Genomic DNA, 17,213 nt, shown 5'->3' with positions numbered 1-17,213 from the left:
GTGGTGGGATGCGTAGAAACGTGTTGCAAATGCACATGCAGAAGGTACTGCAAAGTCATCTCTCATAGGCCCGGAGAGTTTCACAAGCTCATTCCACAGGGAATATACAAGATGTGGGAAAACCCCTGAGTGCCATTCTCAGGTCTGTGTAAACCTCTGACGCGGACCCGCCCACTGCCGACAGAGGGCAGGTGATAACGGCTCCACAGTCCCTCCAGGGAGGGGTTTGAGTCTCTCGCAAATGACAGACTCCCCCTCCTCCCCCCCAACCTAACTATTAAAGTTAGTCCCTCCCATTGCAGTCACAACTTTCACCTACACAAGTGATAGAGTCACCCCTGAATTAGTATTACAGTCCCTTTTCTGTCCTTAATTTGTGAGGAACACATTCTAGAAGTTCCCGTGCAATGTCACGTTCTTAGCCCCAAGCACTATGGTTAGAGTTTCTTATGTTGTGCATAGCAAGCTCTAACCATAACAAAAATGAGCGGTCAAAACACAGTTTGAGTGCCGCGCTTTGCGCCAAACACCTGATAATTCTCAGAGTGGTGTCTGAGCTTGCCCAGCTCAGGCCTAAGGACCGGTAACGCTGGAAGCACGGCGGTTCCTGCGTTCCCAAATTCACCGCAGCGGTCACGGTTAGCGAGCGTCAGCGGACCAGCCCCTCGCACCACAGACACACAGGTGCGCCACAGAGTCAAAACACGCCCCGGGCAAAGCTTCAGCCTGGCTTCTGATCTTCAGGAAACAAAACTTTCAAAAGTCCCTGGCATTGCACCGGCTGGATTCTAAAAAACAGTGATCGAAAATATCTTGAGAGGGATTCTGCAAAAACGAAACCAGCATTTCAATCAAACCTGTCTTACGTCTTCCTTTCAGTGGAAGTGCTGCTCAATCTTTAGAATGATATCATATGCCAGTATGATTGTGTAAATACAAAGGAATAGTAGAGCCAGCTAGGGAGAAAACTTTTGGTCGCCACTGTTCAAGTTTCATAATACATACAGCTTACTGACTAACAGGCATTAGACACGTAACTTGAAAATATTTTAAAACAGGAATAGGATTTTCCTTAAGGATTATTACATAGCAATAGCAACTTAGCGGTGGGTCTGTGTATGTTAACAACATCACCCTCAGTGCTTTGAAATGTACATTGGTGTACAGGTAACAAAGCATCATTGTGGTCACCGTAAGTCGATATATCTGAACTGAAGCCACACCAGTGGATCAGTTCCTCTTCTATGCCAAAGGGCAAACTGTTTTCTGTCTTGAACAAGATTTGAATAAATAACTGTGAAAGCTTCAAGATGCTGTGCCAAATACTAAATGTCAACATGTCTGCTATGCTACCAATCAGTTGCGCCGTTTACATGAGATGTTTTCCATTTATGAGTTCCGTCTTGCCATGTGAGATCTTTACAAGCTGTTGGATATGTGTATTACTCTACATTCTTTCATATAACAGACAAGTGGGAATAGTTCCAGGTGGTAAAAAAAAGGTGTTATGTAGTAATAAGCCAAATGTTTGGGCAGCATTTTGGCCCCTGAAGCGCATCCTCACTGGCAAAAGCTTTCCTCTTCAGCTGTCCGTCAACAGCTACTATGACACAAAGCAAGGCGAGAACAATTTTTACCTTAGATTGACAGACTGAGAAACAGAAAGAAGTGCACAAGCTTAGCAGACAGACTTTCTAAAATATACTGACAGACACACCGACTGACAGAGAAACACCTACAGACATAAAAAGACATACTGATTGACTTAAAATGAAATGATGACCATCACCAACTAACTCACTGCGTCATATGATTCACTGGGTCACATAATGCAAAGCGACAATGGCTCAGACATACCAACAGACCAACAGACTGACTGAGACTGACTGACTGACTGACACAGACTGACTGACAACACTGAAGACTAAAAAGCAGACAGTAAGATATGCCGATGACTTGAAAAGCAGAAATATAATACCCATGAAAAACAACAACAAAGACTAATTTCTCAATCGAGTTACTCCCCAATTAAAAAATAAAATAAAATAAAATATTACATGCACTTGTGCATGCGTTTGCTGAGAAACAAGCTTAGCGTTCATATATAATTTATGGAAATTCTATATTAACTAGCAAAACAGTCTACATATGAATCCAAATAGCTTAAGAAATAGTTAATGCCAGTTGGTTTGTTTGGGCTGTCGTATGAACATTGTCCAGGAATGTATCTCTTGAAAGAACATGTAGAATTATACCCATCTAGTATTTGTTTATTCTCATAAGTGATTGTTATGACTTGATATTCCATCTGTATTTTGGTTCACAGCTGATGACAACCTTTGCAGAATTGTTTTATTTTGAAAGCATGGTGTCAACTCGTTATTTACATTGGCCTCAGTGGTGAGATTAGTTTTACTGAAAACGTCTCGCTGGTCGCTGAGGGAACTTTCTCTGTTTTTATTCGATGGAATCTTGGTACAGCTTTAACTATGAAAAGAATGACATTTCCTCATTACAGGATTTTAAGATATCCTGAAAGAATTTAAACTCTGTTCAACATGTGTTTGGATGTACACCTCATTCCAACATTCCAGCACTAACATTTTTATGTTCATATTATGCATAAAAAGAGAAAGATTAATTGCTAACACATGGTAATTCAAGATATGCTGCCACATAAGTAAGAAAAAACTAAATACTAACCCCACAATACATGGTTAAAACCAAAATGTGGTAATAATCATCTGGCAAGAAATACGTCTCAGGTACACTACCCTGGAAAAGAACAGCTAGTATTTCATGTGCTGCTCACATTGTGTAGACTCCATCTACTCTCTGTGACATCACACTTGCCATGCCACCAAATCACTAAAATCACTCATGCCCCATTCTCCACACTGTGACATCACCCACAGCCCCTCTCCATGTTGTGACATCACTATTGCCAACTCTCCTCCTGCACCTCTAAAACTCTGTTCAGACTCTGTTCAATGCAACTAAACCATTTCAGAATGTTGCAGAGAGGAGTCTGATGCCAGTGCATGCAGCCGATTCAACTCGTCTAAGCATTACAAAGAGTCACCAATTGTAGCTCATCACATCACGAATCTTTGGCCTGACCTGGGCTTGAGACCGCTAAGAGATCCTGAGAGGACTCCCATTCCTCAAAGCCTGCATTTGTAGGTCCTCTCACACAGCCTGCCATCCACCCCTGCAATATAACATGGGTGCCCTGGCAACAATGACTCACACTCTGCTGTAGAAGCCTATTTTTGCTGAGCTGCAAATTTGAGAAGAAATCCTTGCACTGCACAAATCCTGTTCCTCTAATAAAATGCAAATTGTGAGGACCAATCTACCCTGTCGCTGTTTGACCACAGTATGTCCCTGTACCTGATATCTGTCAACAAACATGCCTTTTTATCTGTCCTTTTAACAGCTTATCTTCACATAAACGCGAGTCATCGCAGCTGTCTTCTCATCAACATTGTTCTAGCTAAAGAAAAGGGATGACACCACACAAACACACACACTGCAGACATCAGCAGCTGGACACTCACAGATGATCTGTAGAGGGCATACACTCACAACAAATGCATATTGTTGTGCCTAACAGATAATGATTTCCATAGCTGATATTTTAAATACAACATAATTAATTATACAGAAGTAAATATAAGAAGATGATTTAGGTGAAGCACTGTCTAGGTTCTGTATATAATAGAAATTTACAACTTTTTAATAGCAACATGCTGGTTAAAAATCTAGTTTTTGAGCCACTTCTCCACATAACTAGTTGGTTGAACAATGAAGCCCTGTTAAGTGAACACGTAAGGAGCTTGCCTCCATACCCCTGTGTATGGTGTGGGTTCATGTGTGAGTGTGTGTGCTTGTGTGTGCCTGTGTGTAAATGGGTGTGTGTTCATTCCTACCTTTGTGCATGTTTGTGTTTATGGGGAGTGAACATGTGTGTGAATGTGAATATGAAGTGTGAGTGTGGGTCTTAGTGTCTGTGTGCATCCATGTGTGTGTGTGTGCGTGTGCCCATGTGCGTGTGCACACGTGAAGTGTGATTATAAGTGTATGCATGTACCGAACCCTGCCCCTGCCTTAATCCTAACATCAACCCGACCCTACGCTAACGCTTAGCCCAACTCCAGGGTTACCCACCATCGCTGCTGCCGCGGATGACCACGTCGGGGGAGGGGGTCTGCTGTGAGCGGGAGCCGAACGAGTCCAGGCTGTCGAAGGAGTCGTCCCGGCCGTGGCGCGGGGGCGAGAGCGAGTCGCTGCGTTCCGAGTCCCAGCAGTCGATGTAGCCGCTGTCCCGAATGCTCCGCTTCGGGCTCTCGCCGTCCTCCACCTCCTAACGGGGCACACGGTTTGGGAGGGTGGGGGGTGGGGGGTGGAGGGTGGAGGGTGGAGACAGAGGTGGCTGAATCACATCCTTCAAAAATACATCAAAAAAGACTTCCCGCAAACTGCCGGAGAACCGGTCCGGGCTCAGTCCGCTGCTCTGGAACTGCGAATGTGACACAGAAAGAGCGGCCGGAGCGGAGGGTCAGAAGTGGGTCAGCTGGGGGCGGGATTTAAGTCCCCTGCGGACGAATCGCCGGTCAGCGCGCGGAAGGTCCCCTCCCCTCAGGGGCCGAGGCGAAGCGCCGGGGTCCGGGCGGGGCGGACGGGGAGCGGGCGGGTACCTGTTGGCGGCTCATGCCGTTGGCTCGGCGGTGATGTCACGACCTGGCGCTGCGGAGCCCCCAGCAAGACGGGCGTCCCGAAGTGCAGACGCTTGCCGTTTGCTCCCAGACCACGTCGGCGCGCGTGACAAAAATGTGAGCGGCCGTCCCAGCCCTCGCAATAAAAACCTAACGCTCCCGGCAGCTTGGACGGTCACGCTCTCCTCCTCTCTCCATTCCCCTCTCCCTTGCCTCTCACCTCTGCTTCTCCTCTCTCCTCCTCTCTTTCCTCTTGTTCCCTCTTTCTGTCTCTGGCTCCCTTGTCTCTGCGGTGCTCTAATACATCGGTATTATGCAGTTTTCCTTCTCTCTCTTTCTCTCTCTCTCTCTCAAAGAATGAAATGACTCTTTCCTCTCAGCGCTGAGACCAGAGACAGCCTTTCCTGCCCCCCCCCGAGAGGAAGTTCCTGGTCCAGCCCTCTCTCTCTCTCTCTCGCCCTCTGCCAAATCCCCGATGATGGAGGATGTGGAGGCATTTGTAGCTGACCCACAAGGCTGGGGCTCCAGGAACAATGGCAGCCTTTGACAGCCCCCTACCATTGGGGAAATTCCTCTCCCTGCACAAATCTCCTCTCCAAAAACCTTTGCTGGAACTCTACCTTCACTCCCTGTGAGCTAGACTGGTTCACAGCATTGCTTCCCAGCTGACTGGCTGACTGATTGACTGCCTGACTGACTGACTGTACATACTGACTGATGTATAGGCTCTGTTCAGACTCACTGCAGGTCACTGTAGCTTCCGTGGTCAAACAGAGGTTGTCAGAGAGGGGAGGCTATGTCACGGTGAAGTACAGAGACTTTACGGGGTTGGCTGGAGGCCCCCCCTCAACAGCAGTTAAGAGGTTATAACACAACAGAGACCATCTGACCTGACCAATGAGGGGTAGTTTCTGGGGCTGTTTTACGAGGTCGTATTGACGCCATTTCGCGCGGTCACACAGAGGCTAGCTGTCTGCCGCTTTGACCTTAGATCACAGCTTGCCCGAGGGGGGCAGCGCATGCAAAACGTTTACAAAGACAATTACTGACTTGAGTCAGGAGTCTGTAAATATGAGAGGCCCGAGACTTCTCTCCAGGAATACTCTCGCAACACCTCTGCTCTTGGGCCCTGGACGTTTAACTCTTGTTTGTATTGGCTAACACACAGCACAGTGCCACCGCGGGCTTTAGCCCGTGGAGAAAAGAAGTAAAACTGCAACTCTCTGTGAAAGTCACTGAGGGGATAAACATGCCTTTGCATAAAACCCCTCATTATTATGCACCTCACTGATAGATTATGAACACACTGATACAGCCCAATAGCATTGCGATATAGCATCGCAATTTTGTGCTGCATACAAAGTTAAGGGAAATATGTTGATTATGCAATTTGCTAAGAGGTAAGATAAAAATGCAATGAGTTGAAGTTGTATACTTGTAAATGTTAATATGTATATGGAATACACTTTCAAATATGCTTATATGTGCAATTACATAATTTTGCAGTATATTCCACAACGCATGTGAAGAATTAACATATTTTAAACTGGAAATAGCTGGCTATTTTCTAAAATAGTTGTAGCGCTTGATTTTATCTGACATACTGCATACATTTTTTTTAACATTTTGAACAAATATAATATATATTTTAAAAATGTTTAAAACAGCTGACCCTCTTTTATAAAAGCGCAAGTATCAGGAAAATCACTTAAAACAGCAATAATGTTTAAATATATCGAGACGCCCATTACATCAGGGTTCATGGAAAAAAACTGTCAGTCTTATCCAAATGACATCATCCCCCGCATGGCTAGCCCTTCCAGATAGGCGGGGGGTGGGGTGGAGGGCGGTGGGGTGGGGCGGGGCATACAGAACGAGCCCCTCCCATTGGGCTCAATAAGCACTCAGGCCTCAGCTTTATGGCTGAGGGCTCGAGTCAGGCTACAGAGGGAGCAGGCTAGAACCTTCTGTGACACATGCAACGACAATAGTACACGGTACGGGTCAATCTCCATCTGTGAGGCGGGAGCTGACCCAGCAGTGACCGGCCTCAATTCTGGCCCGGGATCCAGTAAATGACACAATGAGGCAGTCATTCCCTGCGTAAAGGCCCCAGATAATAAACTAAAGAGGGAGGGATAGGAGGTGAGCAGATTCAAGTCAATCTCAGTGTCCTCCAGAGAAACCTATATACACAGTCTATTGGCTTAGCAGACGCCTTCCTTTAAGGTGGTTTACACATCTTGTGTTTTATATTATCCATTCATGATATTTAATGAACCAAATGCCTCGGTCAAGCAGCAGCACTCCCGGAATCTGAACTTGAAACGGCTGGTTACAGTTCCACAGCCGAAACCGAAACCATAACACCCACCTTGGCCCTTTTCTTGAAATGACCAACTGCAAATGTATGTTTTACAAAAGTCTGCATATTCATTATTACGTTTCAGAAATAGGGCTAGGAGAAACACCGGCCCCTTCATCGGCATCACGGCCTCGGCTCCACATTCCTACGGTCTGTCGCTCGTACGTCAAACCAGCCCTCCGCCTGAGAAGCGAAAGGTTTCCGTAGAAATGCTTTCCCCCGCACCCTGCCGCGTCCGCGTACGCTAAGAGGCACCCCGTACCTTTCGCATCTGCGTCAGCAGTCCCTCAAACTCCTTCAGGTCCAGCGTGGGCCCGCTGTATGACGCACAGCTGTTGGCAGCCTTCCCCAGCCAGTATATGGTGATCAGAACCTGCATGGGGGCAGGAACAAACCGCTTACATTCTCAGTGAAACCAACAAAACCATATGAGTTTAGGAAGTTAGCACACTCAGGGGGCTAGTCTAGGTAGCATACTCAGGGGGCTAGGCTTGATAGCACACTCAGGGGGCTAGTCTAGGTAGCATACTCAGGGGGCTAGGCTTGATAGCACACTCAGGGGGCTAGTCTAGTTAGCATAATCAGGGGGATAGGCTTGTTAGCACACTCAGGGGGCTAGTCTAGGTAGCACACTTTTGGGGCTAGGCTAGGTAGCATACTCAGGGTTTACAGTACAGGCGCATGCAGAAAACGTCCTTTAAAACATCTAATGCTGGACATCTAAACAATGCCGAAAACAATGATAACAATGAGCTTCCCTGACCACTGCCAGGGTCCCAATTAACATTCGAATGAAGATAAATAAAGCACACCCCCACAAAGTTCAGTGTTTGAATCAAATCAAAATAGTGAACTCCCATTCTAGCCCAAGAGGAAGGATATTAAAGGCTGCACACCGTACGTAGTAAAATGTTCAGTGTTAAATCATCTCGAACAGAGTTTACATATACAGAGTTCGGCAGAGATAATATGTACTCTGAATCAGTGTTGATTTAACATGGGACATTTTACTGCGTACCTCCTGCTGCCGGCCTTTGGTACATCTCCTTTTGTTCCCCCCGCCATGTTTATCCGGGGTACCCTGCACAAACACGACAAGGCCGCCCCATTGTCCGCTGGGACCGTGACCAACACGGACCGAGTCGCCTCGCTATTTGCCAGGAGGGGGACGTGCGGTTAACCTTTCAATCCCGGTCCCAGCCGCCCTGCGGTCTTCTATACGACGCTGACGTCGTCCGCAAACACATCCCTCACCGAGACAGAGGAGCGGGAAAAGAATAACCGCCTCTTTGGTGCGAGCGATCGAAGCTTCCCCATTCAAGAAGTGTTTGTTTCCGCTCTGTGTGTTCGAAGTTGCGCACACACGCGCAAGCGTGCACGAGCACACACACGAACGCGACACGACACAAATCCGTCTGCCAGGTTCTACGCACGCCGCTCGCTTCACGCACCCAGAGACAACTACGTTTGGTCAAAGGCAAGGGAATACCATTTCTGCCTCAGCTGAATCTAAAGCGAGGGGAAAAATAAATCTTTGCTTCACGGTACACGGTAAAATGTTCAGTGTTCAATCAGTTCTTACAGAGTACATATGGGCCCAGTTGGACCCATATGTACTCTGCTATAGTTGAATTAACAATGGAAAATTTATCGTGTATGAGAGAATGTGAACATCATCTTTCTGAAATGTTTGTACTTGAGGCAGGTCACGACTGGTAGAATTTCTGTCCATCAGCAGGCATTTCTTGTTGTCACTTTAAAATACCACGCATTGCTTGTGACTTTTGTAATGCTTCACGGTTTCGAAACTGTTTCCCTTCAGAAGCCATACCGAAGGGTGAGGTGCCTTCAAAGGTTTGTTTTATTTTATTTTTTTCCAAAAAATCAGCTGTCACTCACACGCTCGTCATTACACAATGTTGCCACAGTAACGGGTGAAAACACACGCTACGTGTTTGCTTATCTGACAAACTGAAACTCTGATGTTTACACAGAACATTCTGCCTCATACCAGTCCTGAAACCAAGACTGCCAGATGTAAGCCAATATCTGTCTTGGCACGAGAGCGTTCTTCTGGCGAATGGGAGCAATGTTTTCAAGCGTGTGCAAGCCTAGCGACTTTTGTTCTCCTTTTCGACTGTTGTTTTCTCACGTCTGGTTCTACTTTTGTGTTTTCGCCATTAGAAATAAGAAATTTAATATATTAATCAAACCTGGAAGTAGCTACTGCAACATTTCTCTTTAATTAAATGCTGTAATCCACGTTAGCATCCCAGAACGCAGGCTCTAGTAAAAGAATATTGGATGGCATAGTGCACTGCAGATAGCCAAACCCCCTACCGTTTGATAATGGTGATTAGCCACAATAAGACACACTGAAGACTGCCCCCTAAACAGGCTGCATGTAGCGCTGCATTGTAGACAGAGAGATGGCTACACCACAGCACTGCAGCCAGCCACAAGAACACAGAAGAGAGGTGCATGAGAGACACAGAGAGAGAGAGAGAGAGACACGGATAAAATAATAAAATGAAAGAGGAAAGGCAGAAAAAGAGAACGAACGAGACAGAGAGCTGAGAGAACAAGAGCTCACTCACATTCTTCAGTTTCCTGCTGCAGTCCGAGCCCCTGCAAGAAGAGAGAGAGAGAGAGAGAGAGAGGGAGAGAGAGAGAGAGAGACTGCATTATCGGTCAGAAAAAACACAAAACATAACCATCTCTGCATTTACACAGTAAAAGACAGAAGGAGCAGATACAGAAGAAAATAAGAGCATCTCACCAGCATCTCTGCCACACTGCAGTCTGCCACTTGAGAAACAGGGGAATGCCGATGAGAACGACCCTCTCCTCCACTGTTCATTTCCTCACTTCAAAGCCTTTATTTACTTGGCAGACGGACTCGCACGAGGACGCTCGCACAGTTTACATTTTTAAATGCTATCCAGTTATACAGCTGGGCATTTGCTGATGGCTGAAGCCATTCAGGCTATTTGCCTGTTTCGAGAGCCAAACCAGACACGGATATTGAACCTGCAACCATCTGAAACAAGTTTGGTTTTCTAACCACTTTCCCACACTGACCGATTTTTTCTTTCATACTGAACTAACCACCTGAATTGTAGACAAATTATCTGTGGTGGAAAATCCAGTTTCAGAAAAGAAAAGTCCCTCCCAGAAATTTGATCCAATCACCTGGATTTGCTAATTAGTACAATTATTCAGCCAGGAGAAAGAACTAATTAGTGAAATCAGCTGGCTGGGCTCATGGGAGGAGGAAACAAATGGCAGGACTTTCTGACCCCTGGACTTTCCACCTCTGCAAATCATGAAAAGCAGGCAGGCTCTTTTACCTTTTGGTTACTAACAAATTCATAACTGACAATAAATCCTTGTAACAAATGATCCTGACATTATCTTAGTGATGTGTTAAAGTTCATTTCATAGGCCGGGACATGTTTTACTGATGAAACAAGCCCACTTAAGCTCTTCTGAAAGCTATGATAGCTTATCCTGAGATATACACCCACATTATTAATTCATCCATGAATGAATACATCCATAAACAATAAACTTTACAAGGCCTGGGATAAAAGAGGATTACTTTTTATCCTCATAACATAAGATACTATTTTACCCTTTGCTGTAACGGAATTTTCTTTTCTTTAGCAAACCACAGTTTTCAAGGTCACAGTAGACAAACTTGACCATGTAATTCTGTTCTGTGCTGTCAAGCATCTCTATCTGTAAGTAAATTAAAACCAGTCTCTGTACCACAGTCAGAAGGAACAGTGACTACAAGTCAAATGCTGGCAGATCCTAGGCTCGGGTCTTCCAAATTCCCAAGGTTCAAGCTTATACATGCAGGCTATGCGCTTGATATTTGACAAAAATACGAGGTCAAAAGAAGATACCCAATATTGAGCCATAAATCCAGTACAAACACACCCACGTTTGTGTTGCATTCACTGCACAAAAACCCCGGTATTATCCCCACATGAAACAAACGTCTAGGCAATAATTGCACAGGGCTCAGATTTGCCACGTGAAAGACGAGCAGCCTCATTGGAAGAGTAACTACGGACCCGGGTCAGGGGTGTAAAAGTGACAGTTGGAATCTGCTAACCATGTTATTAACCTCCCTCAGACCAACATCTGTTCCTTTTGGGTTTTGGCTACATCTCCTTCCCCCCCATAATGAGCGCCAGAGAAGACAGGCGAAAGTGAGAGCTTGGTACCAGGAGTGAAACCCGTAGGGCTGCTCCTTCCAGCCCCAATGGTTTCTGTCAGAAAGGTAACAAAAGGTCCTTGTCTCTCCACTTTCCGATCACGCGTGACTAAACCAGCGTTGTTGCGTTTCCCACCATCTCGCACAACATGATCTCAAGCCGGCAGACCTCGCCAGATTCCACGAGGTATGAGGTCATGATATCACCTTTTCTCCGCTCCTCTGCAGGTCCGTCCCTCTCCGGTGACCTGTCACTAGTCTTGGAGATCGATCAGGTTTCCGACAGCAAACAGCTGCGCTGCATATTTCGGGACTTCGCTCATTTTTTTAACGGGCTGGGCCTAGTTTTTAGGGTCACCAGCCGAGCGGAGGAAAGGCCTGTCTGGACAGAGGAAACTGGCACCCCTCACAAACTGGTGCCCTCACAGACTTATGGGAGAATGGGACTAGAACCCCAGGAACATAGCTCACAGCTCTGGAATCCTATGTGCTGTAACTGCCAGTTCAACATAAATATCCCCTACATCTCAGGCACTGCAAAACTGTCCTAGGGCTTTCATTTGAAATAGGTTTACACCAAGATGGTACAGTAATACAAAACATAAAGAATAAAGTGACACTAATGTGATAACCCCACACCCATTTCTCATATATATACACACACACAATGTTAATCAGGTAAGCGACAGCTGAAGTTCACGTTTTCAGCTGTGCTCCTGAGAGAGATTAAGAATCCAGCAGGTGGGACTTGGGTCTCCGCCCACACACACACAGCACATTAGGCTCGGCTACATAACTCATCCACCCAGACAGCCCTTGTCCAAAAAAAAAACTTATACCGCGAGCTCTCAAACAGCTCAAGTGTATCGCGTCGCCTGCCCTGGCCAGATTTAAGCGCACGAGCCTCTGTTCCAGAGTTCAGCGCTCCGACCTCAACAATTCACACCGCCCCAGCAGCGCAGCGGACAGACTGGCTGTCATCGTCACCGCGCCCACAATCACAGGCCGGTGTGACAGCACCGGCACCCGCTGAGACACCGTGAACCGCCTCAGGAGAAACGGCTCCTGAAACTGAGGACGTCTCCATCAGCCAACGTGTCCGCAATATATCATATACGCGTTCAAGGGTACACTTTTCCATATTGGATTATCCCGTTTCTGCACAACAGGAAATTACACTAAGCTCTTTGTGGCTTTTTGGCTTGTTTACTGTAATTACAGCCACCAAACTGGGGACCTTAAAAGGCAGGCTATGATTCATTATGCTAAAGAAAGAAGTGTTGTGAAAACAACAACTTCAAGCAGACAGATTGATGAATACACAGCTACAAGAGACAGAGAGATGAGGACGGCGCTGAAGAGTGTGTGTACATGTACATCCAAAAAGTGTCAGAGTGATTGTATGTGCATGTATGTGTGTTTTTTGTGTGTATATGCACCTGTGTGTGAATGTACACTAGTGCTTTTGTGTGTGCAAATGTCTGTGCACGTGTTTTTGTATGTGTGTGTGTACAGTATGTGTATGTGTGCACACATACAAAGGAATGCACACATGTGTAAGTATATGTATGTGTGTGTTTGGGTGTGTGTGTATGCACGCGTGTGGTCCCTTACTTGAGGTTGGCGCGTATGGACGTGTCCTGGAGATCCCCGGGGTCGAACAGCTGTGATCCCTTCAGTCCCAACTCCTCACAGCCTCGCAGGAACAGGGTCAGGTTGTCCTGGGTGAGAAGAAGGCCAGAGAAACACGTGTAGCACTCTGCCACAAGCACAGCCTCTGAAACACTCCAACGCAGTCCAAACGCAGGTGCACAGCCTCTCTGAAGCACTGCCCAGTCCACTGCACAGTCTCTCTGTAACACTATGCGGTCCAATGCAGAGACGCGATCTCTCTGAAATAAAGCACACTCCAACGCAGAAGCACAGTTTCTCTGAAACCCTGCTCAGTCCGACACAGAGGTGCAGTCTCTTTGAAACACAGCTCAGTAATTGTACCGCACGCTAGCAGCAGATCAGAATCCTGCTCTCCCTGCCTGGGCCCTCCCCTCCAGGTGTCCCCAAGCGCATTGTTAACGCAGCGCAACCTGAACCGGCCTGACTCCCAGCCTGTCAATGGACCGGGCCCAGCCCAGCCCAGCCCACCCCAGCCCAGAGTGAATGAGGAGGGGAGGGGCATCGCAGTTTCCTCACCCGCATTGTTGCTTCACCGTTGTTTTCTTTTTTTCCCTTCGGAAAGACAAACAGGCTTTCTCAGGTTTGCCTTCCCCTGCCCCCCCCACCCCCAACCTCACTTCCCCCGCATTTGAGAATCTCCCCAGGTGACAGGGAAGGCCCGACGCACCCATCCTCGGGTTCCTCTCCGAGCCGCCGCTAACTGGGTCACGCGTAAGAGCGCGCTGTTTCCACAACTGAGGGTGCGAACCTTCGGCTAAACCGCCGCTCGGCACGCAATCCAGCTCCCGGGGCTCTGAAACGACCTCGCGGACGAAAGCCAGCGGCTGTGCTTCAGTTTCAATACACCACGATGCGCATTCGCTCAAATTCAGCACAGGTTGTCACAACTGGTTATGTACTCAACATGCAAACATTTTAAATTCTACTGAGAAAATGATCAGTAAAAAACTTTGGTTCTTGGCTTCCACTAAATTTGTAATCTAACCCTGAGTGAAGATGAATGCCACAACATAAACGCACAATTGAAAACTTTTATTTTACAGTATGAATGCCACAATATGTGGTATTGTAAAGTTGGGAGGCCGTGAGAAACTTCCAAATATATTCGAAACATCCTTCATCACACAAAACTGTCTGGTTGAACCGAAAACATACATTAAAAATTTCCAAAAAGTGAACTATACCAACAGGATGCGGTTAAGGTTAGTGTACTCTATATCTACATGCTATACTCAAACTAGTGAATGCTTTGAGGTGGTCTGACAACCCGTTATTAATGAAACTCGCACAATTTTTCCAACCAGAAACTTCTCAAAATGGGGTTTTAGAGGAACAGTTCGATCGACAGCCTTTTTAAAATGAGCTCCAGCAGAAAAGGAAACAATGCCAAGCCTTCCTTAGCCAAAATCTGGACTGTGTTTCAGACCTGGCTTCCCCAAAATTGAGCTGTTACTGGAACTGCACACTGGCTGTACACAGATAACGCAGGAATGTTTGTGAAATCGTTAAATTCAGACTGTTGACTTTTTCCTAACACATCCATGCCATGGCTGGCCATTTGCAAAACACCCTGCAAAGTTGAAAGTACTGCTGACTGATATTAGCAAAGACAAATCTGTGAAACAGTTCATGGAGGCTGTGACAGAAAAGATTTGAAACAAAATACAGGCTGCCTGGTATTACAGTGTGTTGATGGATTTACAAGGAGGAACTGATTTGTTTTGTCACAACTAATGGAAAAGAATCTAAAGCACAGGAATGCTATCTAGAGTCTGCCGATGAGAACACCAACAGAAAGACATTAGCCAAACTGCTACTTCCCAAAAACAGAGGATAGTTTCAAGACTGCAAGGATGGGCTAATAGACTTTAGGAGTAACATGCAACAATGCTCTTATACAGGGCAATGTCTCCATCTCAACTGCTGACTAACAGATGGTGCCACCTTGCCATTTAAAGTGTTGCAGTAAGTCCTACAGAGAGAGACACAAAGAGCACCTTTCCAGATACTATTAATGGAGTGCAGACAACAGAGTCACAATACCCGCAATGGTAACAACGTGCAGTGTGATTATTCAGCAAGCTGTCCTTCATAAAGAACCGCAGGGCCTGTAGGCCTACTCAGCAGTGTTGCAGGAGAGATTTTGGTTTCAGTACACACTTACCTCAAAACTTCCTCGGACTTTGAATAGAGTTTGACTCATTAGGTTTTTTTTAATGGTATGAAACTTAATCTTCTGATTCACAATCCTCAGTCAAAGGAGTGTTTTCAATATTGGGGTATAAATGAAACAATACTACTACTGGTTTTCCTAATGAGTCCATGGAGATTCCCCTAAAATGACCTGATTTAAACACAGATAACAATAATAAGGGCCCTATTTCACATTTTACCACTTGGTCCACCGGTTGATAACAGATAAACCAGTCATAATAATAGCCTCATGACCTTGTACCGGAATCAATGACCTAAGCCAGAGTTTAACTAGCATCACTGAAGCAGAGAGAACAATGATTAAAAAAGAAAGGAGAAGGTGCTCAGACCAGGACAAAGATGGTCAGTGTGTGTGTGTGTGTGTGTGTTTGTGTGTGTGTGTGTGTGTGTGTGTTTGTGTGAGTGTGTGCGTGTGTGTATGTGTGTGTGTTTGTGTGTGTGTGTGTGTGTGTGCGTGTGTGTGTGTGTGTCCTAATGCTTTACAGATGTCCAGGCAGTGGACCATGAGTTGACACACTACTCCAGTATGCAAATGATTCAGACTGGATCACCCTCCAGGAACCACGGGGGCCTTCCCTGTCAATCTCGGTTTGGAAAATGGATGAAATTTCAGCCACCTCTGAGCCCCTGGGGCTTGATCCCACTTCCTCCCGGCACAAGACCTCGCAAGTCACATTTCACACCACACACAAGCTCTGACACCTCCGAGAGTCTCCATCCAAAAAATAAATAGAGATGACAGTGATTAAAAACAAACCTACTGTTGGGTTGTTCTAGAGAAAAATGCAACCCAGGAAAAGTATCTACTGTAGGAGGACCACACATTAGTTTAACAGCCTTGTGAGAGCGGATGTAAGTTCGGTACAGCACTTTCCTGGAGATTCATTTTCAGAGTCTTCCTGGAATTTCCAAAATTAACTGAAAACGAAACTTACATGATGCATTTTCTTGAAAGAGTGCAAAATAAAATTTTCCAATAAAGTTACCAATAAAAATGTCCAAAATCAAATCAATCAATCTAATATAAACAACCCTTGAATATACGTCCACACATTTCAACATCCCAAATATAAAACTATTCCAAACATTAGAATCCCGCCACAAGACTACAATGAACACAATGTACAATAAAACTTTATTGTAGGGAAACACTCAATACCTCATTTTGGCTTACATTGGAATGGACGGGTGTACAGGAAGCAATCAAATCCATCAAATCATACACACTGCAATGAAAACACACAGACGGCAGAATGCTGAGTTGCATCCAAAAAAACCATCTTGCACTCTTCAACAGAAGGCAATTGACCTAATGACCTAATGGTTGGAGATTTCACAACAGACATAGTAAGAAAAGCCTCTATTGTCACACGAAACAAGCAAGAGCTCGATCACAATTTGAGTGTGGGAACAGACAGCCGAAACTGATCTCAGCTTCTACCAGGCTTTCTAGTGAAGAGTCTGGTCAAGACACCCTTAACAGAATTTCTTAAATTATGCAAAAAATAAATTTAACCTGTTTTTATTAATGCTTTATAACACCAGCCAGACAAGCGATTGACATCTGGTGCCTAGCCTACCCACGCTCGTTATGAGTCGTCATGAGGCATTTGGACAGTGTGATCATGACGTGTTTGACGACAGGTGGGTGGTGGTGCGTTAGACCCTGTTGCAACTGGGCTGTGATCAACTGCTTCAGCAGTGACATTTCAACACTGGAAAAGCTACACTAGGCACACCACTGGAAAATCAAAATGGGGATCTGTCTACAATGGAAATATTTTCTGCATTTTTCAAGCTTTCATATCTCACCACCAGAAGGCCTAAATTAATACGAATGAAAACATACTGTCCTTACAATATACTACTTTCTTCAGAGAATCTAAAATCAAATCTGTATTTTGGTTCAAATTGGTTTCCGACCATGTATTTATTTATTCTGCTTTCAAAGATACATGAAGGCTTTTCCTTTAAGAAAATGAGTGTGGCCTATGGAAATGCCTCTCCTGTTTTTCTC

The 17,213-nt window shown here is 45.6% G+C and overlaps 1 protein-coding gene across 1 annotated transcript in view; it reads right to left on the bottom strand.

Annotated features, from left to right (window-relative positions):
• LOC118232564 (LIM and calponin homology domains-containing protein 1-like) overlaps positions 1-17,213 on the bottom strand; it is a 112,762-nt gene that overhangs the window by 34,973 nt on the left and 60,576 nt on the right. The window contains exons 4-7 of the mRNA XM_035427628.1: positions 12,923-13,029; positions 9,681-9,711; positions 7,346-7,456; positions 4,171-4,366 (exon numbers count right to left, since the gene is read on the bottom strand). Coding sequence (XP_035283519.1) covers positions 4,171-4,366; positions 7,346-7,456; positions 9,681-9,711; positions 12,923-13,029 — 445 coding nt within the window. The remainder of the gene's footprint in view (positions 1-4,170; positions 4,367-7,345; positions 7,457-9,680; positions 9,712-12,922; positions 13,030-17,213) is intronic.

Source organism: Anguilla anguilla, chromosome 7 (genome assembly GCF_013347855.1).
Source record: "Anguilla anguilla isolate fAngAng1 chromosome 7, fAngAng1.pri, whole genome shotgun sequence".
Lineage (NCBI taxonomy): Eukaryota > Metazoa > Chordata > Actinopteri > Anguilliformes > Anguillidae > Anguilla > Anguilla anguilla.
This window is presented reverse-complemented; position numbering and strand designations above follow the sequence as displayed.